Genomic DNA, 26,740 nt, shown 5'->3' on the forward strand with positions numbered 1-26,740 from the left:
TGTCGTTTAAAACCTTAATATTTGTGCTTATTGACAAGTTCCTGTCATTTTCCAATGAAAGTTTAATGACTTGTATTCATTCACTTTAGGTATATCAGCGTCTGACAGCCACACTGACAACATCAGTCCTAACCTTAAATACAGTAAAGTACAGCATAGCTAAGGAAACTACCGAGATAAGTGATTAGGAACAACTCCCTTGAGTAAGAATATAATGACATTTCTGTATTACACAACATTATAGAAAGCAAACTTCAAAACATGTTTACATCTTTTATTAAAGGCTCAGAAGAAAGGAATGTCATCTCATGAATGTCTTATTTATTGTAAACAAAGTGAAATCAGTAATTTCACAAACATAATTACAAACATCTGAAGGTAATACAAGTCATTAGAAAAATGGTGTACTCAAGTCAGATAGTCAATCTGTGCCAGACGATTATCCTGAGCCATTAATGGCACATACATGTATAAGACACGTTGAGGATGCAGGGATATGTGTCTTTTATTTAAGGATAAATTCCTGGACATTTTATAGTTAAGCAGAAATAATGTTCATGGTAGTTCTTCGAAAATCATTTGTATTTCAGAGCAAAGCATCAACATAAGATATTCTAGACTAGAATGAGAAAAGCAAATGGCGGCGTGATACAGCTAAGTGACAAGGACATGTATTTATTCAAGCCTGTATGCAAGTCAGTGTCAGAATTTGCAAGAAGCCTGAAACAGGACTGAAATTAGAAAATAAAATGGACGTGACAGTTGTGACTGTTTGTCAGTTTATTATTTCTGAGGACAGGTTTGTGGTTTGTAGTGTCTTCCCACACATAAAAGTTCAATCACATTTCTTTTTGGAAAAGTCCATGACTCCCAAAAACTCACAATATGCTCAGATTTACGGCAACCACAAATCATCGCTGTACAGACTCAAACGGCTCTCGTTTTTCTTTTTTTGATCCAAAGCTTGTTTTTCAGCATCTTTATCATTTAAATAAACCTCGCACAATACTAACAATGAAACATTTGCTCTTGAACATTTATCAGACTGCAAGGATTTGATGCTGGGCCTCACTGAAAGAGCTAGCAGGAGACTGGAAGGACTTTTAGGGCTTTCTGCTTCAAGATGCAAGGTTTCAAATGATAGCCGCTGCCTCGCCTACTGTTTGTTCAGCCAGAATTTATGTCCCTGCTATTAATATTCCCAATAACTTTCCAGAGGCTCTTTCTTTAGGATGAAACGAAGATTCCACTACTTTCCTTTCTACTTGACCTAATCAGCAGGAGCGTGTACTTTACTTTTTCTAAGACATTTGTTAAAATTCTTTACTTTGCTACGTAACAAACAGAAGCCTGCTTTATAGCAGTACTGACTAAGTACTTCCTACTTTCAATAAAAAAGACCAAACTAAGCACTGGGAAGTAGGCCTCTCTTCCATACTAAAGATCATTACAAAGACAACCACCTGGATACATGTTAGGGGAAAAAAACAGAATGAAGGACATAAAATATGTTTTCAATGTAAAAAAAAGTAAACAAGACATACTGCATTAGATATCTTAAAGCAGGACTAGTGGCAGAGTACCAATTTTTAAAATAGGACAGTCACAAATTTCACATTTAATAGCCTTTCCACTTGATGTTCTAAATACACATTTCACATAATTAAACAGGCACTGGACACACCACAGGTAGTAAGCATAGTTGGCTTTGATTGAACCTCAGAGGGCAGACGTCAGACACGATCAGGGAGCTGCTTAGTGCAATCCTGGTGCATTAGCAACTCCACTCTTAGAGACCACTAGTGTAGACAGTTCAGTACTTGAGGAGTAAAACTAAAGGCAGGCCTTCCTATATTTGTATTCGTCATTGATATTATCCTGAACCCTTATAAATGAACAGCTTTCACTATGTAAATATTCAACAAATTTGGCCCAAAAGGAATGTTCATCTAAATCAAAACCAACCACACATAATGCTTGAAAAAAGGGTTAGGCGCCCAAGTGTACACCGGTGTACCTTATTTAAGTTGATGGAATGTAAGTTTTACTCTTAATCTGGCAGAATATGACTTTGATCCTTTTAAAACTTTAAAAACTGTTGAAATGTTAGCTTTTATGTCAGAAATGAATAGTCCCAACATTGTAAGTCAGATAGAATGTGAATTATCATTACATCAAAGCAAACATCTTTTTCTTCACTTCATTTCATGAGCTCAGCACAAAATATCTTTCCTCTCCATGAAACTAATGTGCCTCTTCTTTTGTTTCAGCACTGAACAAAACCTTCCCTGGTTTATAAGCTATACATACACTTCTCCTGTTTCATCTGTAGAGTAAATGCGTTACTTGTTACCTGTAAGGGTGGTGTGAAATGGTCAGCTTGGCCAACATTTACTTACTTTGTTTAAATAAACACCACCACAAATATACAAAGAACTCAAGCTCTCGGCATTCATGTTTTTGACCTTCTTCTAAATTTTGAGTTGACATAATCCTCCACAAATACAGAATCAATAGTCACCATTCTTACCTGTGTTACTTGTGCTAAGGGCTTACATGAATTTCAGAAATGTGATCTCAATTTATAAATCTAAATTTCAAATATTCCAGCATAAGGAAAGCCCAAGATCAAGTGTACTCCAAGCTTGGCTGAACACTTTCCTGAAGAAGAAGTGTGGCTCTTCTATAGCACGGTTATCTGTCCGAACACAGCTGAGTTCTTTTATGTATGTTCCCTCCTAGACTCTGTAGTAGCTTATCTATGTTGGCAGCTTTGAAGATGACCCTGCATTTAGAATACTAGTTTGTTGTGCAGCAACTGTTAGATACTTGAGATGCACAAATTAAAAAAAAAATAAAAAATATAATCTGTGTCCTCCTTGTCCCTATATGGGAAGAATAAGGTTGGCAAGTTTTCGTTCTTGTGCTAATGGCACGGTGCCTTTACATTTCAGAGGCCGGTGACTTTCATTGTCAGTCAGTGGTGGGAAATGCTGTCTGTAACACAAGTATGAAAATATGAGTCCAATAACTGATCCAATGAATACATCTGTAAAAGACCAAAAAAAAAAAAAAAAGGTGTAAAGTTTGACCTTAAAAGGGATATCCAACCAAATGAGAACATATGTAAATAGAAATTATATATATATATATATATATATATATATATATATATATATATATATATATATATATATATATATATATATATATACACATATATACGCATACACATACAGTCATGGCCGAAATTATCGGCACCCCTGAAATTTTCCCAGAAAATTATTTCAATTACAAATGTTTTGGTATATACATGTTTATTTCCTTTATGTGCATTGGAACAACACAAAGAAATGAGAAAAAAAGCCAAATCTGACATCATGTCACACAGAACTCCAAGAATGGGCTGGACAAGATTATTGGCACCATTTCAAAATTGTGGGTAAATCGTTTTATTTCAAGCATATGATGCTCGTTTGAACTCACCTGTGGCAACAAACAGGTGCTGTCAATATAGCAATCACACCTGAAGCCAGTTAAAATGGAGAAAAGTTGACTCAACCTTTCTGTTGTGTGTCTGAGTGTGCCACACTTAGCATGGAGAACAGAAAGAAGAGCAGAAAATTGTCTGAGGACTCGAGAACAAAAATTGTGGAAAAATATCAATAATCTCAAGGCTACAAGTCCATCTCCAGAGATCTTCATGTTCCTTTGTCCACTGTGCGCAACATAATCAAGAAATTCACAACACATGGCACTGTAGCTAATCTCCCTGGACGTGGACAGAAGAGAAAAATTGATAAAAGACTGCAACGAAGGATAGTCCGAATGGTGGATAAACAACCCCAATCAACTTCAAAACATATTCAAGCTGTTCTGCAGATTCAGGGTGCAACAGTGTCAGCTTGAACTATCCGTCGACATCTGACCAAAATGAAATGCTATGGCAGGAGAGCCAGGAGGACCCCACTGCTGACACAGAAACATAAAAAAGCCAGACTGGAGTTTGCCAAAATGTATTTGAGGAAGCCAAAATCCTTCTGGGTGAACATCTTGTGGACAGATGAGACCAAGGTAGAACTTTTTGGTAAAGCTCATCATTCTACTGTTTACAGAAAATGGAATGAGGCCTATGAAGAAAAGAACACAGTACCTTCAGTCAAACATGGTGGAGGTTCTAAGATGTTTTGGGGATGTTTTGCTGCCTCTGGCACTGGATGCCTTGACTGTGTGCAAGGCATCATGAAATCTGAAGACTACTGAAAGATATTGGGGCGCAATGTAGGGCCCAGTGTCAGAAAGCTGGGTCTGTGTCAGAGGTCATGGGTGTTCCAGCAGGACAATGACCCTAAACATACCTCTGAAAGCACCCAGAAATGGTTGAAGACAAAGCACTGGAGAGCTCTGAAGTGGCCAGCAATGAGTCCGGATCTAAATCCGATTGAACACTTATGGAGAGATCTCAAAATTGCTGTTGGGAGAAGGCGCCCTTCAAATCTGAGAAACCCTGAGCAGTTTGCAAAAGAAGTGTGGTCGGAAATTCCAGTTGAGAGGTGTAACAAGCTTGTTGATGGTTATAGGAAGCGCTTGATTTCAGTTAGTTTTTCCAAAGGGTGTGCAACCAAATATTAAGTAGAGGGTGCCAATAATTTTGTCCAGCCCGGTTTTTGAGTTTTGTGTGAAATGATGTCAGATTTGGCTTTTTTTCCTCTGTTTTTTGTGTTGTTCCAATGCACATAAAGAAATAAACATGTGTATACCAAAACATTTGTAATTGCAACAATTTTCTGGGAGAAATGGTGCATTTTCAAGGAAAATTCCACGGTGCCGATAATTTCGGCCATGACTAAAGTTTTGACTTTGATATCAATACCAGCTTTTGGACCTCAGTACAAGTACTGAAGCAAATCAGGAGAACTTAGCCTCATCTAATAGCAACATTCCACTTCAAGTGAACAATCCCATGTCTCCTTGCATTGCCACACTTCCTAAATAAATACAAGCAGCTTCCTCCTTCAAGCCTCCAGCATGTTTATAATAATATGTAAGATCAAAGGGTTGGTGGACGGTGGTGGGGGGGTCAACAAATCCGTCGTGGTGAATCGTGTCATATGTACAGTAATGCATATATTTCATCTGAGAGCCTGATGATGGTTTGAGATTGCATTAATAAATGACAGATCATGAGGTGCTTCAAAATTACCATTTACTTCTAGTACCAAAATTAACAAATACTAGTACCATACCATTTTAAAAATGTGCTTTTGGTACTCTTTTAGAATCAGCAGACAGCACAAATGTTAGCTTTTATGTCAGAAATGAATAGTCCCAACGTTATAAGTCAGATAGAATGTGAATTATCATTACAGAATACTGTTCTTTTATTTTTAGGGAAGCTAATGCACCCATTTCACACTATTTGCCATGCCCTGGTAATTGCAGAAGTTCATTTGCTTTCATTTCAAATGTGCTCCTTCTAAAGCAGTACAACTACCAGAGATTTAACACTCCCTTTCTTATGAAGTAAGAAGCCCTAACTTTGAACATCTTACCTTGCCAGTGATGTTTGTAATCACAAGTCCTCGACAGTGCAATCATAACTGCAAAAAGCAGTGGCATCAAAAAGGCACACAATCTCCATGATTTTCCACGGCCTGCTGGCGCAAAACAATGTAGTTTTCCTGCTATATAGAAGGCAGTGAATCCCAGGCCTGCAAAAGCAACTGGACTCAATGACAAAAAAAAAAAGAAAAAATAATTGTAATCCTTGCCTTGTTATCAGATAAGACCAAAACATCACCTCAGCAAAATGCCACGCAGCTGTTTAGTAATCACTGTCTGAATCGTAAATCCAAACTGAGGAAACACTGCACTCTCCACTGCACTCTCCACTGTATTCAAAAAGAGGCATTCTCATCCCCGATTGGTAAGCATATGCAACCATCCAATCATTTTATGAACCTCATTATTCTAATTCAGAGGGCAGGACTGCATACTTATATTATCTGTAAGTTTGTTGCTTTCCCTAAATTTAGTTATTAATTTACATTGATGATGGCTTTACTTTACTGCCTACTATACATTTAATAACATGTGACATCATATTTGGATTGCTATTTCACTTCTTAATTCTAATTTCCTGGAAAAGCACTGTGATCAAACTGCATGAGGTTGGTAGATTGTGGGCAGTCCAGACTGGTGCTCATTTTAGAAACTTTTCACATTTGTATTTCAAATCAGAACTCCCCAAATGTACAATGAACTAATAAAACCATTTAAAATGCAGTGTGTCCAAACCAGATTAGTAAAGTAGTGTACAGTGCTATTTGTAGAGTTGCTGGTACTGTGTAAACACTCCAAAGTATTTTGAGAAACCTAGTTTCATATTTTAAAAGGCTGCATCATCAACACAAGAATCCTTACATGACATACAGTAAATGTTCCTCTATATAACAAACAGCAGTAGGTCTCAAAGTGAAGTGCGTGTATTCATGAGGTCTGTTTCTCCCAATGTAGTTAATTGTTTTATGTTAATTGCTGAAAAGCACATCCCAACCACTCTTTGCTTTTCTCTTATCATTCAAGCAACATATTGTGCCGAATGAACATTTATAAAGAAATAGTTAAGCACAGAAATCTTAGACATCTGCCACTGTATGAATCTTTAGTTAGCAGCAACTATCCACAGTACTGTCCTACAGAGATTACAGAGGCTTTGTGAAAAAATAAAACTGCCAGATTCAATCGGTAGATAATGATTTTTATTTCCTTAAAGTTGTAAATAGATAGATTCATAATGAATGTTCTGATCATAGGGCAGCACAGAGGTAGTGCTGCTGCCTCCCAATAAAGAGACCAGGGATCATGTTCTGGGTGTTCCCTGTGCGGAGACTGCAGGTTTTGCCAATGTCCATATGGACTTCCTCCTACAGTCCAACAGGTAAGTTGGATTAGCCCTATTGTGTACATCTGTGTTCACCCTGCAATGGACTGGTTGCTGGGACAGGTTCCAGCTATCATACAACCCGTTCTGGATAAGTGGATTACTAAAATGAATAGAAGCAAAAACGGATATGACTGCTTAATAATATGTTAGAAAAAAACAAGTGTGCAGAAATGGCCAACGGTAGCAGTGTCCCAAGCAGAAATCTGTGAGAAAAGTACCTTAGATGTATTGATGTTAATACCCGATTAAATATAAAGTAAAAGTAAAACTAGCTTATTTGATGGTCTATACGCTCCTGACCTTTTTAATAAGCAACACAGATACACATTTAGGATCTTAATTTACAGGGTAAATGTAAACCAGAAAAATTACACTTCTTACAAGAGGAATGTCCGCTAGGAAAACTCTTTCTCCCCTCGAGCACAGTGTCTGAATTTCCACTGCACCGCAATTCAGAGTTAATCTGTCCATCTGGAAAACAGCGGTTCAGAAAGTCAGGCCGGGGTCTGCAAAGAGCAACAAGGAAAGTATCCACAGTGTTAGTGTCAAAAAGCCTAAGAAATTATATTTCTTCTAAATGAAATGTCTTAAAAAATATTGCCAATCATAAAATTTTGTAATGGAAGCAAACAGCTTTTCGTTTTGGCATTAAGCAACTTCTACTCAATTGCTTCTCTGTATTAATACAAGTATTTCCAAAAGCTTTCAGTTTTAATATTTGACCATTTTTTCATTGCCTTTACATTAAACTTCACTGTAGAGGATAACTAAATTAGCTATCTTATTTGTTATTTCCATAAGTATACATTCTCTTGTTTAAACACTTAAAGAGAGATCATTTCTAGTTTAGCATTTTTAACAATGTGGAATGTAAAACAAACAAAGTCCTTAAAGACGTGGACAAAATGCAAAAACTTTATGCAGATAATTTACAGACTTGAACCCAGGACTCTGAAGCTGTACAACTGAAAGCACTGATCACTGCACTGCTCATTACTAAAACATAGAACTGTTAAAGACTTTTAGCTGATAGCGTAAAGAAAAACAAAGTGTTTGTGGTAAAATTTAGTAGATATTATTCTAAGAAAACCATCCTCAAAATCAACTCACTCGAGTCACGGTTGTGAAGATCTCGAGCCCATTCTGGCAGAATCAAGCATAAGGTAGGGCCAAACCCTGAACAGGATCCCAATTCATCTCAGAACAAAGTCTGAACGACATGCGCAACACGCCAACTTATATTCTTAACTTATCAATAACGTGTTTAGAATGTGGGAGGAAATTAGAGCACCTAGAGAACGCTGATGTGGATAAAGAGAGCAAATGTAAGTGCTGACCGTGTCAAGAATCACACCGTGGCGCTAACCAACACACGACAGTATATACCCCTCCATTTACTAAATCTGTCTAATCTAGCTATTGTATCCACATTACCACAAATACAGTTCTGAAGCTGTCTGATGAACAGTCATTAGTTCAGCTAATATGACAAACACACAAATGACAGATCAAAGTGGTGGATAGGGAAGAAACAGCTTTAAGAAAGTAGACCAGGCAACTTATCTTTCATCACCTGATTGGGACCTTCAACTGTAATATTAAATAGGTTAAATTTCACTAAATAAAAAAACTGCGGTCGTGTTACACAGTTGACAAACCGAGTAATCGAGTGATTTTAGATGTTTACATCACATTAAGAAATGTTTGAAAGGGTTTTAAAAAACAAAAATCTAACCTTCATAGTACTCCATTAAGGCAGCATTTGGGTTTCTTTCCAGATTCAATACCAAGATCTTTATTCTTATACAGCAAGTTAGCCAACACCTTTCTTGACATAACCCTCATGCAAAGCAAGCTGAAATTAACTTGCAATAAAAAACACACAATTTGCAAACAAAGGATTTAGGGAATATTGTGTTTTTAGACAGTGGGTCAAATCTTATTCAAACTTTATTGCACTGCACATAAAATCTAAGAAAAAACTGAACCAATTTTTTTCTCTATATACTGTATAACTACTGCTTCATCCTACAATAAACTTCATCCTACAAAAAAATGTCCTGCTATACTGGTTTATTTAATAATTTTAAATAAAGAAAGCTATATAAATTAAATATTTTAAATGGCATATTGATGTAAAATGAACCAAAATAACCACTAAGGATGATCACAAGTCTTTTTAAAAAATGATGAATCTCACCTTCCAACAATTAACTTCACAGTGTTAGTAAACACGCCATTTAGTACCAGACCCAAAGTAGCAGCTACAGGTGGAGAAAAGGTAAAAACATAAGTGTTTCTGCAATGTCAGAAAAATATACAAAGATACGTATTTTTATTCTTACCAAGGCATGCTTCTTTTGTGTCTTCTTGCTCAACTTTATTTGAAAATTTGCCCAGCAAAATGACACATAGAGGTACAAAAAAGGCAATGCCCTATGGATGACAATAACCACATTAAAACACAGGAATACGTACATTTCTGGATGACTGCTTAATGCATCTAATACAGTAATTACACATTAAGTTTAATTCATTCATCTTGTTCGTTAAAATCAAGTTCTTTCATTGGAAACATCGTATAGTCAGTTACATTAAAACCACTGACAAGTGAAATGAATAAAACTTGCTACAATGGCATCTGTCAAGGGGTGGGATATGTTAGGCAGCAAGTGAACAGTCAGTTCTTGAAGGTGATGTGCTAGAAACAGGAATAAGGATCTGAGCGACTTTGATTAGGGCCAAATTGTGAAGACTGACAAATAGGTTAGAGTATCTGCAAAGCAGTGGTTAGTGCCTACCAAAAGTGGTCCAGAGATGGACAACAAGTAAACCAGCAACAGAGTCATGGGCGCCCAAGGCTCACTAATGTGTGTGGGGAACTAAAGCTAGCCAGTCTGCTTAGAACCCACAGAAGAGCTAACATAATGCTGGCCATGGAGAGAAAGGTTTCAGAACACATGTCCATCACAGCTTGCTGTGTATATGGCTGCAAAGCTGCAGGCTGGTCACAGTGGCTATGCATGTGTCCATCAAATCTGGACTATGGAGAAATGGAAGAAGGTGGCCTGGTCTGAAGAATCACATTCTCTTTTTGATCATGTGGCTGTCCAGGTGCATAAGCATCATTTACCTTGGAAGAAATGGCAACAGGATGCACTTTGGGAAGAAGGCAAGCTAGCAGTGGCAGTGTGATGCTGAAAAACCTTGGGTCTCACCATTCATGTAGACATTATGACTTTGACTCATACCACCTATCTAAAGGATGGTTGCACACCACAAGCATTCATTGGCAACAGTATTCCCTGATGGACGTGTCTTCTTTTAGCAGGATAATGCACCCTACCACATTGTAAAAACTGTTCAGGAATGGTGTGAGGAACATGACAAGGAGTTCAAGGTGTTGACTTGGCCTCTAAATTCTCCAGATCTCAATCAATCGAGCAATCGATCCATGAAGGATCCACGTCACAATTTAAGATCTGCTGCTAACATCTTGGTGTCAGATACCACATTATAAAATCAGAGGTTTTGTGGAGTCCATGCCTCAAAGGGTCAGAGCTGTTTTGGCAGCATAATGGAGACCTACACAATAGTAGGGAGGTGGTTTTCATGTTGTGGCTGATCGATGTATACTGTATATCTGTAGAGTCTTTTAAAGGTAAAGTCCCAGATAATGACTGAGTCAACAATGATAGTTTAAATGAAATCCCCTTTGGCACTGAAAGTAGTGGTTTAAAGAAATAATGAGAAAAGTCTGTGTGAAAAGTACTTGTTATATTAAAATACATACAAACATTAGATTTGTGGGAACATGGTCCTCTTCCACATATGGAAATCTATAAAGCCACAACTCCTCTGGCTGAATTTCTCTTATAAACGGAGGGATGTGTTCTGTTAACCTGCAGCATTAAGAAAAAAATGTAAATTTCAAGTGGCCATTTAGCTATGGTACACCTGATGTCTGTCTGTCACATGCATTCTAAACCTCAATACTCAATATTTAAGTAATTACTTTTTTTCTGCATGTACTTTATTCTTGCCTGTTTTGATGAGCTGTCCTAATGATTTTAGTACCTTCTGCATATTTTGGAATGTAAAAGCAATGTTTAAGCTTCTACAGTATCTTCATCTATAAACAGTGTCTGAGTAAAAATGAACTGGAGTGATGTCCAGGCATACACAGTTACTTCTAATTAATTATAAGCCAAGTTACTGTATATTTGTTATATATGAAGTTAAAGGTTCAGAGTGTCAGAATGTTAATAACAAATTTGGCAGCTGGGAAATGATTTCAGTTTGAAATTAGGAAAAATAAAAATGTCATAAAAGTAGCACACTGGTAGATACTTACATAAACACTCCAAACAAAAGAAGTCGCACTAGAGCTTCAGAGGCAAAATAGGAGTCCAAGGTTTTCTTCATTGTAAACATCTAGCTGGTCCTTGAGGAGCTAATTTTCTGTTGACTTCCTGGAGGAAAATAAAGGAGAACACCAAACACAAGTGTGTATTAAACATTTCCTAAAAATATGGTACACTAACAGACAAAGCATTAAGTCAAGGTTGATCATTAAGCATGTTACAGATAACAAAATGTCTTCTAAGCTAAGATTTCAATTTAAAAAATAGACATCAAAAGTAGTTATACAACATGTGGCCCCTGAACCAACAAATCTAGCAAGATGTTCAAATTGTTTAATAATTTAAATTTAATTAATTTGTTGTTTATTGCTCATTATCTTGTTGCTTTGAACTACATTATGTCCAATGTTGTCAGGTGTCTTTTAGTGCAGAGATTTGTGAAAGAATTTTGTCAAAGAATATTTACAAAGTGAATGGAAAACTGCAGTGAGTTTAAAAAACATAGTAAATGCATTAGCTTGTTAAATTAAAATAGTGGATTGAAAATACAAACTAAACCTATCAGCAATATGAAAATTAAACTTTGGATCAAATCTGATATTATGTTATGCCTTTTTTTGCAGATATCAGGATGAATACCATGTTGCTTATTCAGTAAAACAAAACAAAAACAGGAATAATATTCAATGTAAACACGTATGAAATTCAGTTAAAAAAAAGTTGCTTAATGTTCTAATTGCCAATTAAATCATCAGGCCTCACAAAAGTAAAAAAGAGTACATTTTAAAGTCTATTACAATGGATATAAGTAAAGCTGTGATTTTTCAGAATCACAACTGAACAGCAGTGGACCTTGGTGCAATACAGAAATCCACCATAGATGAAGTGCCGAGAATCAAAACATTAGCAAAGAAAATAGTCATTTTCAAATAGAAAATATATAAGATTAGTTTGTAGGGTTAGGTAATTTACATGAATCATTTTAGTAGAGTGGAAAAAAAATTGTTTCAGAACGAAAATGAACAGAGGAGATGACAACATGCACACTGCTGAACGATTTTGTTAGACACCAAGCTGCAGTCTGCATTCAGCCTTCTCACCACATGTCTTTTCCTCCTTTGCAGTTCCTCCTGTGATGTCAGCCTGAAAACGGTTTGCAAGGAAACCATACCTCTTTCATGTTTAGCACACTACATGGGAACATAGAGAGAGACAGAGAGAGCAACTCTAATCACAAGTCTGCTCAGGTTGAACATGCTGTGAACATCTCTGCATTACAGTACCAAGAAATCATTTGTTCTTCCTGCATATAATTGCATTAGATTAGACAGTGAATTAAGAATTTCACTGTACTTTGTACACGTAACAATAATCATGAACTGGTCTTGAAATATAACTTATGTTTGTGTGAAAACCTTCATCATCATATTTGTTTCTGATGAAACATACAGAGGGAATGCTCATTTACTGCACGTTCCTCATCTTATTCCAATGAACCTAAATCCCATCCTGGCATCCTTCACAGTATATACTGTACCTTCACTCTTACTCACTCTATGCTACTAATTTAACACATACGTCTTTAGGATCTGAGAGAAATAGCCATACAAACACAGAGAAAACATTCAAACCTCGCATAATGAGTCACCCCATGTAGGATCACATCATCCTAAGAATTGTAAAGGAACACAACTAACCATTGGACTTGAAAGTAATTTATTTTAAGACTGATGCGTCCTTGTATTGGTTTGAATTTTTTTTTTTTTTTTTTTGATGAATTGAATAATTTTGACAGCAAAAGAAATGGTGAGACAAGTATAGTACATGTATTTTGTCATCTAAAAGTTTGTAAATTTTATTTAAATCCACCTATCAATTCCCATACATGTAGCTCTTAGGTCAGAATAGCTGGGAAGCTTAAAATGATCTCAGCCAGAACCAGCATGGGGTTGAAACCTGCATGAAATGTCAGTCCACTGCTGTGGAGACAAGACCGCACATGTGCATTAACAGTGGGCAGTTCAGAGATGCCAGAAGAGCTAAAGGTATCTCTTATGGCAGAAAACCTAAATGAATACAAGCAGAACATGGTAACACCATTTCTAGGAAACACTGCAATCCAAGTGCTGCAAGGTGCCAACTGTCCCAAATATGCCAAAACAAAGTGCCAGACATCTCAAACAATGGAACTACATGACAATGTATGCATATAAACTCATTAAAAATATATTAAATTTTAATAAACAATATTAAATAAATATATAAAAAGAACAATCAAATTGTCATATTTCTAAAGGAAATAAAGCCCAGTAGGCTAAACTAACTATACAAAACACATTTTCTTCCATGTCTTAAAGACATCGCTGCTAGGCTAACGAATGGCTCTAAATTGCTCCTAGTGCTGCCATTTTAGGCACCTGCTCCCTGCAAACATGAACTGGAAAAGGAGGACATATTGTATTTTGTGCAGTTTAACAAAGAAATACAAAAGCTTATATCAAGGCCCACGAAAATGAAAATGATTACCTGCCATATTTAGGACAAGTGCATCATACATACTAGGACTATCCCATTTAAAGCGTCTTGTACTTGATTGTTTTATGCACTATTAGGTCATGCTATAATGAGAAAATATCAGAAAAACAGCAAATAAAAATGTATTCCCATTAATACTGCACAGTGAGAACTGATGAAGTATTTTTTTCAAATAAGAGTATGTATACAGGAGAGCACATTCTCAAAGGGTACATTTGAAATAAAGCCTTCAGACAGGATCAAGAAGGGAGAAAAAAAAAGGGTAACATATGAAGAAAAGTAAAGGAGCTTCAGTCTAAGCTAACAGAAACTCCACTGTGACATAAATAAAAAAGGACAAAAGGAAATTAAAGGAGGTGCAAATGGCTGAGGAGTAGTGAGTACAACACTCAAATCTTTTAAAAGAATGTATTTATACAATTAGAAACTTTTGTTTATACCATAATCATTTCAATAAAACACAAAAAAATGTCTGAACTTTACAGATTTCTTTTTAAACAACTGGATTTTACAGTACATAACCAAGACAATTTATGATGCACAACACTAGAATCAATTTTCTTTTGTGCCCTAGTCTGTCAGCTATCATTGTGCCAAGTATAAATGTCATATCACATAGTGCTGCACAGTAATACTGTTTGGCATGAGGTGCCCCCATTTAAAAACATGATACGCAGCTTCGACTTCTCTTACACCTTCATTAACTCTTTCTTGCTGCTTGGATGAGACTGAGGCTTGGATGTTCAAGAACTTTCTTAATCTGAACAGCACCAAAACCGAAGTGCTTTTAATTGGTACCCCCCATCACATTCGTTCCTCCGTAAATTGTATTTCCTTTTCTGGTCATACCATTACCCTCTCCCCCTGTTACAAATTTGGGTGTCAAATTAGACTCCCATCTGTCATTTGATACACATGTCCATCACCTCTATAAAATTGCATTCTTTCATCTATGAAACATAGACAAACTCCATTCTTGCCTCTCCCTCTGTGATGCTGAAAAGCTGGTTCATGCCTTTGTCTCCTCCAGTCTGGACTATTATAATGCACTCCTCATCGGGATACCCAACAAGAGCCTTCAAAAGCTCCAACAAATCCAAAATAGTGCTGCAAGGATCCTGATGAGGGTGCGGAAATATGAACACATCTCACCAATCCTTCAGTCACTTCATTGGCTCCCTATCCATGTCCGTATCGAGTACAAACTCTGTTTGCTCACTCATCAGAGTATTCATGGAAATGCTCCACAATATCTTAAAGAACTCCTTATATTACAATCCACTACAAGAAACCTCCGCTTTACAAATACCCACCACCTCTGCCCCACTGTGACCAAACTTCATACAATGGGTGACGAGCCTTTGCTGCCGCTGCTCCACAGCTCTGGAATGTCCTACCAGAGAGCCTAAGAACACAGCAGATTGTGGGCTGTTTTAAAAAAGAGCTAAAGACTTTTCGATTTAGGAAAGCTTATTAAGAAGAATGCCACTAATTATTGTTGTTTTATCTGTGTTTTTATCTTGTTTTGTCTTTGTAAAATATTTTTATGTAGCACTTTGAGATTTAATAATGTAAAGTGCCTTATAAATAAAATGAATTATTATTATTAGTCTTTTGTGCCTAAACTCTCAAAACAATTACTGCAGTTGCAGTTTTTATATACTGTATATATATATATATATATATTTTTTTAGAAAAAAATATATACAGACAAATATGTCACAATGAAGCGACAATTAAACAATTTGTAACTATGTATGTATAATTATTTACTCGTCCCAACCTTTATTTTCAAAATTATTTTTACTGTCAGTCCTTGAAACATTTTCTGTTTAGCACTAAACACTGAGGAAGCTTACACTAAGTACACTTGATTGGAGTTTTTGTGCTGCAATTCACACAAGTTCTCCTGCGTTCTGTTGCAGTTGCTCCACAGTTTTTTTTTCCACTTATTAATTTTTTTGTTGTTTCTTTTTTCTTGTATTTCATGTGTGGATTAAACCAAACACATGCATACATTTTCATACCAGCTTCTTTCAGTGCTAGGTTACAGTGGTGGTGAAAAATGCCTTTGCTAGCAGCCCTGGACAGGACCCCCAGAGCTAGTCGCACACACACACACACACACACACTAAACATACAGTACACCTAAACCAGTGTTTCTCAGCCACTTCTGGGCCACAGGTGGCTGTCACTGCATCACGAGCACATGAGACCTGTTCACAGTATAGTCCGCGCCCCCATCACAGATTCTAATCTTGCTCACTTCATCCATGTGCTCGCTTCAACCACTGCAAAGTCCGTTCTTGATTTTACTTCCCATTTGTAACTGCACTATTTTCTGTCTTAGGGGTACAAAAGCAAGAGTGATTAGAAATGGGGAAAAAAATATTCCACAGCACTGTCTATCCCTATCCCTTTAGTGACGGGGAGGGCTAATTATACCATGAACAAGACGCCTGCTGAAACAGCCTTACTTACTTCATGTGCTCACAACACAGTGACACAAGCAGCACGATACAGTGACATTCGATCAAAGCTCAAGTGAAACTGCGAGATGCTCTGTGATTCACTGACACTGAATTAAAGGGCAGTTCCCCATGAAAGTTTGTGCAGTGTTCTTCACTGACACGAAATCAGGGGTGGGGTCCCCATGTAAACCACAAGAAGAAGTGTGGCACAGCACTATTCAAATATATCAGGACAATGGTTACCCCCCCCCCCCGAAGGTTTGCATGTCCAGTGACATTCGATCAAAGGGCTCCTCATGTGAATCTTCAAGTGGGTATGCAAAGAAGCTGAAACAGGAATGCACTGTTCATAAAATTAACACAAAGAGAACGTACAGCTAAAACAGTCAAAGTGCATGTTGCAACGCTTCAAACTTACACTAAACGGTGCTTACAAATCAAGCTTAGCATCGAGTCCCTCAGCAAACGCGCTGCTCTAAACAGAGTCAAAACTGTGACCCAGAGTCGTCATATCCCATGTCACTAGCATTGTGTAACTTTTTTAGGATTTCCTCGACCATAGGTTTTCTTTTTTTTTTGAAGAATAAGACATTTGTGTAGTGCATACTTCAAGTGCAATTGAAAATCAACCAAACAAATCCGCAAGCAGTCTCACTGAAGCTTGTGTGTAATGAGCTGCTGCATAGGCAATAGACTTCAAATCTTTTATGCGTGGCTATGACATGTAGCACAGAAACCATCACAGACAACTATACATCATTGAAAAGATGTGGAACTCAGCAATCCAATGGTGATGAGCCTTTCACTGTATGTGACTCGAGGAAGGTGGGATTTGTGATAAAAGCAAATTCACTCACCTGTGACACACTGCTCGGGGTATACAGTATGTGTGCCAATTGCATAAACTTACAATTTATTTAAAAGAAGTCACCCTTGGGTATGTAAAAATACCTTTATTGCAACATACACAAACAACTGTGAAATACAGTGGTGTCCTGCTGGCTACACCCCATGGAAAAAAGCAACATGCAAACTCAGAACTCCAGAGTTTAAAAGGCAGCATTACTAACCACTGCACCAGTGTGCCCCTTTCATGATACCTCGGTTTCTTTTCATTAATGAAAACATGTCACAGCTACAAAGTGACTAAAAGTTAACTCCATCTAAACATCATTGCAATTTTCTGGAACAGAGAACAGTGAAGAAATCAAACCAAATAGATGAATAATAATAAATTACTAGGTAGCACTTAATGGCCTGTACTCATACAAATCTTTTCATACAATAGTAATCTGATTTTCCACATTAAGCATAATTTCACTTTTTCTACTAGTTTTTCATTATTCTCAATTTAAAACATGATAACAATAAATTATGTAATACTGAGTTAATAAAGTAAACCCTAGTACTCTTTGCCTTATGACTGGTTTATCTTGATAGTTATTTTCCAAGATCACAAGATGGCTTTGAAGCTACCAAGAACTATCTTGTTTAAATGGCACTTAAGAATTGTCAGGCCCTGTCACTTTCTGTAAACTTTACTGTGCTATATTTTAAATACATTTCACATTTTGCCCATTCACCTATACTCAACTATTACCAACAAAGTGAAAGTTTTCAGAAAGGTTTGCAAATGTATTAAAAATCACAAATGGAAATATCTTATTTATAAAGGCATTGAGACCATTTGTTTTTGGGGATCCTAGATGCTTTAATTATCCTTGAGATCTGTCAAGAACCTGACTGGAGTCCACCTGTGGCAAACTGAAATGATAAAAAGGCACATGTATGTGTATGTGAGGTCTCACAGCTCACACTGCACATAAGGCCAAAAAACAAGCCATGAAATTCAAGAAACTCTCCTTAGACCACAGTAGTAAAATTGTAATGAGGCATAGATCAGGGCAAGGGAATAACACCATTTCTAAAGCTTTGAGTGTTCCCAGGACTGTGAGCACATTAGCCTCAATAATTGTGAAATGCAAGACACTTGGAATCACCAGGGCTCTTCTCAGAGTTGGCCATTTGACCAAACTAAGTAACTAAGCAAGAAGGGCCTTTATCACAGAGATAACCAAGAACCCAGTCCATCAAATAGGCGTTTATTGCCGAGAGGCTTGAGTAAAAGGCAGTTTTAAGAACTCTGAGACCATGAGGAAAAAGATTCTCTGGTCTGCTGAGACAAACATTGAAGTCTTTGAGCTGAACTCCAAACACTATGTCTGCTGACAGCCAGGCACTGCTCATCACCCGACTTATACCATCGTTAAAAGTGAAGCTGATGGTGGCAGCATCATGCTATGTGGGTGCTCCTCAGCAGAAGGGACAGGGAAACCAATCAGAATTGAGTAAAAGTAGCCAAATACAGTGAGGTTCATGAAGAAAACCTGCGCCAGAGTGCACACTGGGGTAACAGTGTACATTTCAGCACAAAAATGGCCTGGAGTATATGCCAAGACAACACTGAAATGGCTTCAGGACAAATCTTTTGAGTGTCCTTGAGTGGCCCAAACAAAGCCTGGATTTAAACGCCATAGAACACTTGGGATAAGACCCAATGCTTGCAGTTTAGAAACAATTCCTATTCAAACTAATGAAGCTTGATAGGATCTGCCATGACAAATATGATATATGGCTGAAACCTAGTAGTACAAAGCGTGTAGAGGCTTACCCAAAAAGATTTACAGCTGTAATTACTGCCAGAGGTGCTTCTAAAATGTACTGAATTAAGGCTCTAAAGATATTTCAGCTTTTGAATTTGAATATACAAAAGTAGGTTTACAGTTGTGCATACACGTGGCTGACAATTTGAGTACTTATGAGGTTGTACCTAAGTGCACTGTGCCATAGTGATATTCTTTTGAGTTAATAAAACTACTGTAATAATCAGAACCTGCATGTCTTTTTCCATACGAACAACTGTAAACCTATTTCTGCCCACCCTTGTATTTGCAAATGTTTCTGACAATGTTTTCACTTTGGGGTACTGAGTGCAGATTAATGTGCAATAAAGCAAATGTGTCCATTTAAAATTAAATCTACACACAACAAAGTGTACAGAAACTAAAGGGGTCTTAATACTTTCTCAATCCACTGTATAAAGTTAGTTTTATTTAAACAAATGAATTATTTGTCTTGGACGGTAGTTGTACAATGATTAGTAAAACTGCCTGGGGTTTTTCTCTCATCTTCCTCTCACATCCCAACAATATAAGCAAGTTTAACTGTTAACCAGTAACTCTAAATTGGCCCAGTGTGAGTGAGCGTATTATGAAATGGACTGGCACTCCTTCCAGGGTTGGTTTCTGCCTTGTGCCTACTGATAAAGACAGAAACTGGAAGCAAGACTCAGGTTTATACAAAGCATGTAGAGATAACGAGTGAATGGAAGAATTACCTGTTTTACTTCTAATTAGTATGCTGTGTGCATACAATTTTAAATAATAAATACTTCTAACATACAATTTTGATGTATTTTATTTAAAATGATAAATTTAAACTAATTTAGCTAATTCTATACTGTAAATGCAGGCTATATAAAACTTAGAAAAAAGCAAAATAAGATGACCGAGGTTTTAACTTCATCTCATCTTGGAAGGATCATTAAGGTGGACAAATATTTTACACTAGCCACATTACCTGTCGAAGACAGGAGATAGAATAAATTGAAAAACAAGCTGCCCGGTGTGTACCTTCAGTGTTCCCCCTACACATTTCCTCTGTATCTTGGTGTTTCAATATCTGTTGCCCACCACTTCATCTCTGATCACACTCCCGTAAAGCCTGCTTCTGAGATTCTGTCTTTTCAAGGTGCCTTGCTTGTCTCCTGTCCACTTTTTGACTACCACCAATGGTAGATGGGCATCCATTACCCGCGGTGAAAACATCATTCATATTCTTATGAATACTTCAAGTCTTTGAAGGTGACTCTCAGTGTGCCTCCTACGCCTTCACTTCCTCATGTGCCTCAATCTCTCTTGCCCATCACTTCTTCTATCAATTGCATCACCAAAGCCAAACTGACCAATCAGGTTGCTTGGAGGGACTGGAGACACACACATACAAACACAGAGTAGTCTTTTATTAAATTGAAGATTTATACTGTGAAAGGAATAACTGACCAGTTATTGTAAAATCCAATACCGTTAAAAGCAGCCAGAATTCATGCAATTGATGATTTGGATTCTATACATTTATCAGCAGAAAAAAAAGTTTTAATATGTGTACAAATTTAACAAGTGCATGGTACATCAAATATACATTTATAAAAGTGGCTTCATATATATATACAGTGGAACCTCTAGATACGAGTTTAATTCGTTCCAGCACTGAGCTTGTATAGCGAATTTCTCGTATCTAGAACAAACTTCCCCATTGAAAATAATGGAAATCCAGTTAATCCGTTCTGCACCCCAAATATATTAACATAAAAATCAATTTTCCTAACAAATAACACTGATAAATTATATATACTGTAGTCTACCTTTAATAAATAACACTGGTAAATAATATAACTGATTATTAAAAGAATCAAAACAGGTGTCCAAAGTGCAGTAGAGCATTCAATAAATCTTTAAATAAATAATCCTTAAAACAGTTGTGAAGTGGAGGTTTAAAATACACAAGAATAACAATCCTTTAACACGAGGTTAAAACGTCAAAAGGATGCCGTCTTTAAAAAACAGATGACAATCCCCAGTGCTTCTTCTCTGTTAGCGTCTCACCTGCAGGCTCTGCAACAGGCGAGACACTCTTAATGCAGCTGACCTTCTCTACACCGTCCTGCTTCAGCTGTTTGGCTCGCCTGTTCAGCTCACTGTTCAGCTACACGCGCGCGCGCGCTCTCGCTCTCTCTCTCCTTTTACTTTTTCTCCCCCTTAACCGGCTCGCGCTTCTCTATATATGCGGGGAGGACATGGCAGCTGCAGCCCATCAGCCACAGGAACAATCATGGATGTGGGCAGTTTCCCACCTGTGCACTTAAGTGAGAAACGCAGACACCGCAGATCGCGGCTCGCAACTGCTACCACGCCCCCTTGCTAAGCCGCGAGCTATACCCACAGCCTGGCTCGTGGCTCGTTACGCGAGCCAATGCTCGTATTTAGATCTGAATTTTTCGCTCATACTTTCCTCGTATTTTGAATTTCTCGTATACAGAGGTGATCGTATCTCGAGGTTCCACTGTATATATATATATATATATATATATATATATGCATAGATACATACATTTTATAAATATTTTATATATATATATATATATATATATATATACTGTATATATATATATATATATATATATATATATATATATATATACAGTATATATGCAGCAACTGATTATTTCATGCAGGGGAAACAAGTGAGTGAGTAAGGCAATTAAAAGGGTCGGAAAAGATGGGAACACCACCACAATTTCAACGGCCCCCACAGGCATATTTGTTTGACTCTTATAAAGAACTGCCGCTGTAAATACATCAAGTGTTTACTTCCTTAGATGCACCTGCCCTTCCCATGTAACTGATAGCTCAAATAAAAACAGCCTCAACTTTTCATACATTATTTAAACCAGTGGTTCTCAAGTTCAGTCCCTGGGACCACCTGTGAATGCAAGTTTTTGCCCCAACCTAAATCTTCTCTTAATTGCACCCCTAGCTTAGAATAGGAAGGCATCACTTTCCAGTTTCTATGTTTTTGCATTCATTAAGAAATTGAAACCTGGCTATGCTATATTTTACTGAATAAAGCACGACTTTTTTCTGTTAGATAGGTAATAACAAACTCTTTTTCCTTTTTAATGTATTTTTTGGTTATTTAGACAATCTAATACATAAAGCAAAAATGTCAGTGTTGTATTTGTTTTTTTTTTTTACACAATTTATACAAACCTTTGGCCCAATCTCAACAAACTTTTTCATACATATCCCACTCTGTTAGGATGAGACACTAGGCTGCTTTGAAGCCCCAAATTTTGCCTCTGGGGCTACCTATTTACTATAGAAGTTGCATTTTAGGAAATACCATTTACAGAAAACAGATTGATCTTCCCTAAAATTACTTACCCAGGCAATGCCAGGTGCTGCTGCTAGTTACAGTGGATATAAAAAGTCTACAAATTCCTGGAAAAATCGCAGATTTTGTGTAATAAAAAAATGAAACTATGATAAACCCTGTCAGAACTTATTCAACCTTTATTGCAAAATTGCTATTTATACAAAGAAAGTGAAAACAAATCACAAACTGTTTAGTGAGAAAAGGAAATCACCCAAAATCTGGTTGATTTGTGTGGACACCCTTTAATAATCAAGGATCTGGCTACGTTCAGAATCAACCAATCACAGTAAGTCTCATGTCAAATAGTTGTTAGTATACACCCGACATCAATTAAAGTGGCTCTGACTGAGCTCAGATAAAGTTCGGTTGTGAAACATGGATGCTATTCAATGACCTGAGACAAAGACTGGACTCCTTTGGTAATGTGTCTCTTCGGAGAATCCTTGGGTATCACTGGTTTGACTTTGTGTCAAATAAGCGGTTTTCCATGGAGTCCTGAATGCGGCACATTACCTGCATTGTGAGGGAGCATCAGTTATGGCACTACAGCCATGTGGCGCGTTTCCCTGAGGGTGATCCAGCTCGTAAGATCCTCATTGTTGGGGACCCAAATAGCTGGACCAGGCCAAGGGGTCACCCACATAACACCTGGCTGTGGCAGATAAAGGGTCATTTCTGAAGGGTGGGTCTGCCTGGGGGGTTGCCAACCAGGATCCCAAGTTGTTTCGTTGTGTGGTGAGTGCAGCAACGCACAGTACCAGTACATGCTCCCCAACTTGACTTGACTTTTTCCTGCAGGATTATTCTAATAACATCTTGGTTGCAACCAACACAGAAAGCTGTGGTCTGCAAAGAGCTTTTAAAACATGAATGGGATTTCATCATTGAAAGGTATCAATCAGCATTAAACATCCCATGGAGCTCGGTGAAGACAGCCTTCAACAAGAGGAGAAAATATGGCTCAACAATGACTCTATCAAGATCAGGACATCGCTCCAAGATTGATGAGAAAACAAGAAAAAGACTTGTCAGGGAAGCCACCAAGAGGCTTAAAGTAACATTAAGGACTTGTTTATACTTCATGCTCAGAACGTGGGTCGTTCTCAGCGTTCATTTGATGCATCCTCTGAGCTGGTCCTCAGAAATTAATGCGACGCGTGCGCGAGTTGCAGTACCAGCAAAAAGTCGGGGAGCGCAGTGTGCTAAAAGTTGGAATGTGACGTCAGAGTCTCTGTTTACTATCTACATGTGACAGAAAACTTTAAGGATCCTACGAGATCGGTGTGCGCGCTTCAATGTTTGATGAATGGTTCAATGTGGCGAAGCAAAATGCCGACATACAGATGTATTCGTGGTGCTTTTATATTCAAGTGTCGCATATTCCCGATCGTAATGACACGATACATTTTAAAAGTCTCACATACCGTCTTCTGTGCCGTCTTTTTTTTCTAGGGCTTCCTCTGGTCCTGATGGCAGCAGATAGCCAGCAATAGATCGCCACACTGAGCACATTAAATGTATGATATTCCAACTCTCTGCACATTTAGAATCCTTAGATTTATACTTGATATCACTTTCATAAAGAAATGCATTAAAGTATGTATGTTACATGTTACTGATAAATCGGTAATTTCGTATAAATAATGAATACTGTTAATAATTACACACATGGGGGTGGCACAGTGGCAGAGCGTTAGCGCTGCTGTCTTGCAGGGAGTCACGTCGCTGATATTCCCTGCCTGGAGTTTGCATGTTTTCCTGTTGCGTTTCCTCAGTGTGCTCCAGTTTCCTTCCAATGCAGATTTGGTTACACTAAAATGATGCCAGTGTATGTGAGTGCTTGTATTCACCTTGCAATGAGCTGATGCCTCGTCCAGGGATTGTGTCAGCCTCGTGCCCAATGCTAGCTGAAATGGGCACATCCCTGGACTGATGGATTTAATCATTAAACATCCTTTTCAGAGATATTGCGGTAAGGTGTCATCGGAATTTAATGGGTGTTGCAGGCAATTCACAACACAGCGAAGCCGAACCTGTTCTCACTGTGATAATATCTCACACTGCCACCTGGTGGATTCCTCCAGATTTACGCAAAGTATGCGCACAAGTATAAACACTACAACGCTTGCGTAGCAGGAGCGTCCGCTGCAGCATGCATCACGTGAAGTATAAATTCGGCCTAAGGGTGCTGAAGGATTTCCCGGCAAGTACTGGTTGATCCCTACATGTGACAACAATCACCTGTATTCTTCATATGTCTGGACTGTGAGGGGTAGGGTAGCAAGATGAAAGAAAGACTTTTCTCACAAAAAAAAACATCCAAGTCCGGTTAAGCTTTAAAAAAAAAGGTATACCCAGTCTCTCACAAAAATGTGGAAAAATGTATTATAATCTGATGAGACCAAGGTTGAACTATTTAGCCATAACTCCAAAAGGTTTATTTAGTGCAAAAATAAAGATCATCAAAAGAACGCCATACCCACAGTGAAGCATGGTGGAGGCAGCATCTTACTTTGGGGCTGATTTTCTGCAGCTGGAACTGGGGCTTTGGTCAAGGAGGATGGAATCATAAATAGCTCCACGTATTGTAGCACAAAACCTTCAAGCATTTGCTAGGAAGCTGAAGAAGAACTTTGCCTTTCAGCATGACAACAACCCAAAGCACACTTCAAAATCAACAAAGTAATGGCTTCATCCCAGCCAGAGCCCAGACCTTAATCCAACTAAAAATCCATGGATTTGTTATCACCTTCTTTGTATAGATTGCAATTTTGCAATAAAGGTGGAATAAGTTTTGATAGTTTCATTTTTTTTTATCACACATTTTGACAGGGGTGTGCAGACTTCTTATACCCACTGTATTTAGTTAAAAAACACACACACACACACCCCCAAGTGCGTAACACTGAAGTACTTCCTCCTTTCAGAGTCATTTGCACTGGTGTCTGTTCTGCTTATCATTAAATTGTATTCAGAAACAACTGAAAAAGCAAACTTCACAGCATAATTCCGAGTAAATAAAAATAAAACAATGTAAGCATTTAAAGAGGCAGAGAAAATGCAAATATGTTTATCTCTTGCTGGGGTTTTCACACACGTTACAGGCGTACCAAGCATAGAAGGGACCGCCATCTAAAACCTGCCACTCAAATTCTATAGTTAGACGAAGGAAACCGCCAGAGGCAGGCGCGACCTGAACCGAGAAATAGCCGGGCAGCACTCACTCAGCCAGAATCCGACTGGAAGACCGAAGCCGAACACATCTAGCATGGAATAAGGCGGCATAGCCGGAGTGCCACAGGAGCGAGGCAAGTCTCCTAAAGTACCAACGAATGATTACTTTAGAGTGTGACGTGTAATTGTGATTTACTATTGTCTGACAGATGTTTCATGTAGGAAACATTTAAAGACAAGCACCTCGTACGTATATCCAAGACACAGCCTATCCTGAAACGAATCAACGTGCATAATACCTGCCGAATAATGCAGCGAAGCACAAACGTTCGAGCTGATAAACTCGGGAAAAAGCAAAGAAAGCAGCACTCTACCTACGATTCAGAATGACAAGTATTCAAGGTAAAGGTAGGGAGTGCGAACAGTTTGCAAGTTAGGAAGGCGACATTTATGTAAACGAAAACCGAGTACAGAAATGACAGGACAAAGAGTGGAAAATGAAGCCTCGTCGGCATTTAGCGGGCGGAACGAGAGGCAGAGATGTTTTGTCACGAGCAAACAGCGCCAATAACTAGCAACTCGGAATTTACGTAAACGCCTTCTACTTCAGACACCTTCGTCCGTTCTCTCTTAACATCAACCGGCGTGAGCCATAACATCACCTCTTACCTCTCACACCAGCGACACACGACGTGGCACTTCCGGAGGTAGACAGTGGCGACGGCAAGAAAGACGACGTTGTCACAGATCGGTGCCCCCTGCAGGCCGGAGGCCGAGCATCAGGCCAATGAGGACCAAGCAATTTGTGCAATTCTGCTGTGTTCCGGTCTTTGAGGCTATACGCTCACATTACCAGACTGAAGTGACTCAAATCCGACTTTTTGCCTTAATGTGACACAAATCTGTTTCCCCACATAGCTAACAACACCAGAATTACAGTATTTTTCAAGTCAGATTTGAGTCGCTTTTCCTATCTGGTGCTAGATTGAATACGTATCCGATTCATGGCCATGCGACTTAAATAAGGACGATCAGATCGGAATTCATGTGTTTTTGCTTATCTGCATAGGCTGAACGCTGCGCGGCAAAACAACAATGAAGGTGAGCTACAGCTGTGACAACTGTCACTGTCCCACCATTGCTGGCACCTTTCTTGTGCCCACTCATCTTTTGCTGCAGCAGTAGCTGCGAAAACA

The 26,740-nt window shown here is 38.1% G+C and overlaps 1 protein-coding gene across 4 annotated transcripts; it reads right to left on the reverse strand.

The window, feature by feature from the left end:
* Positions 1-301: 301 nt before the first annotated feature.
* plpp5 (phospholipid phosphatase 5) lies at positions 302-26,269 on the reverse strand. 4 transcript variants are annotated; one of them, XM_028803426.2, is made up of 9 exons: positions 26,214-26,269; positions 12,411-12,500; positions 11,301-11,418; positions 10,740-10,848; positions 9,292-9,382; positions 9,147-9,210; positions 7,328-7,452; positions 5,553-5,723; positions 302-3,049 (listed from the first exon to the last, which is right to left on the reverse strand). In XM_028803426.2, exons 3-9 carry the CDS (start codon positions 11,378-11,380, stop codon positions 2,886-2,888), a joined length of 804 nt encoding a protein of 267 aa, XP_028659259.1. In that variant the 5' UTR covers positions 11,381-11,418; positions 12,411-12,500; positions 26,214-26,269; the 3' UTR covers positions 302-2,885. The 4 variants fall into 4 exon arrangements, with proteins under 4 accessions (XP_028659259.1, XP_028659267.1, XP_051778314.1 ...); XM_028803434.2 differs by lacking the exon at positions 26,214-26,269 and adding an exon at positions 22,379-22,398; XM_051922354.1 differs by lacking the exon at positions 26,214-26,269 and adding an exon at positions 15,705-15,724.
* Positions 26,270-26,740: the final 471 nt, after the last annotated feature.

Source organism: Erpetoichthys calabaricus, chromosome 1, assembly GCF_900747795.2.
Source record: "Erpetoichthys calabaricus chromosome 1, fErpCal1.3, whole genome shotgun sequence".
NCBI lineage: Eukaryota > Metazoa > Chordata > Cladistia > Polypteriformes > Polypteridae > Erpetoichthys > Erpetoichthys calabaricus.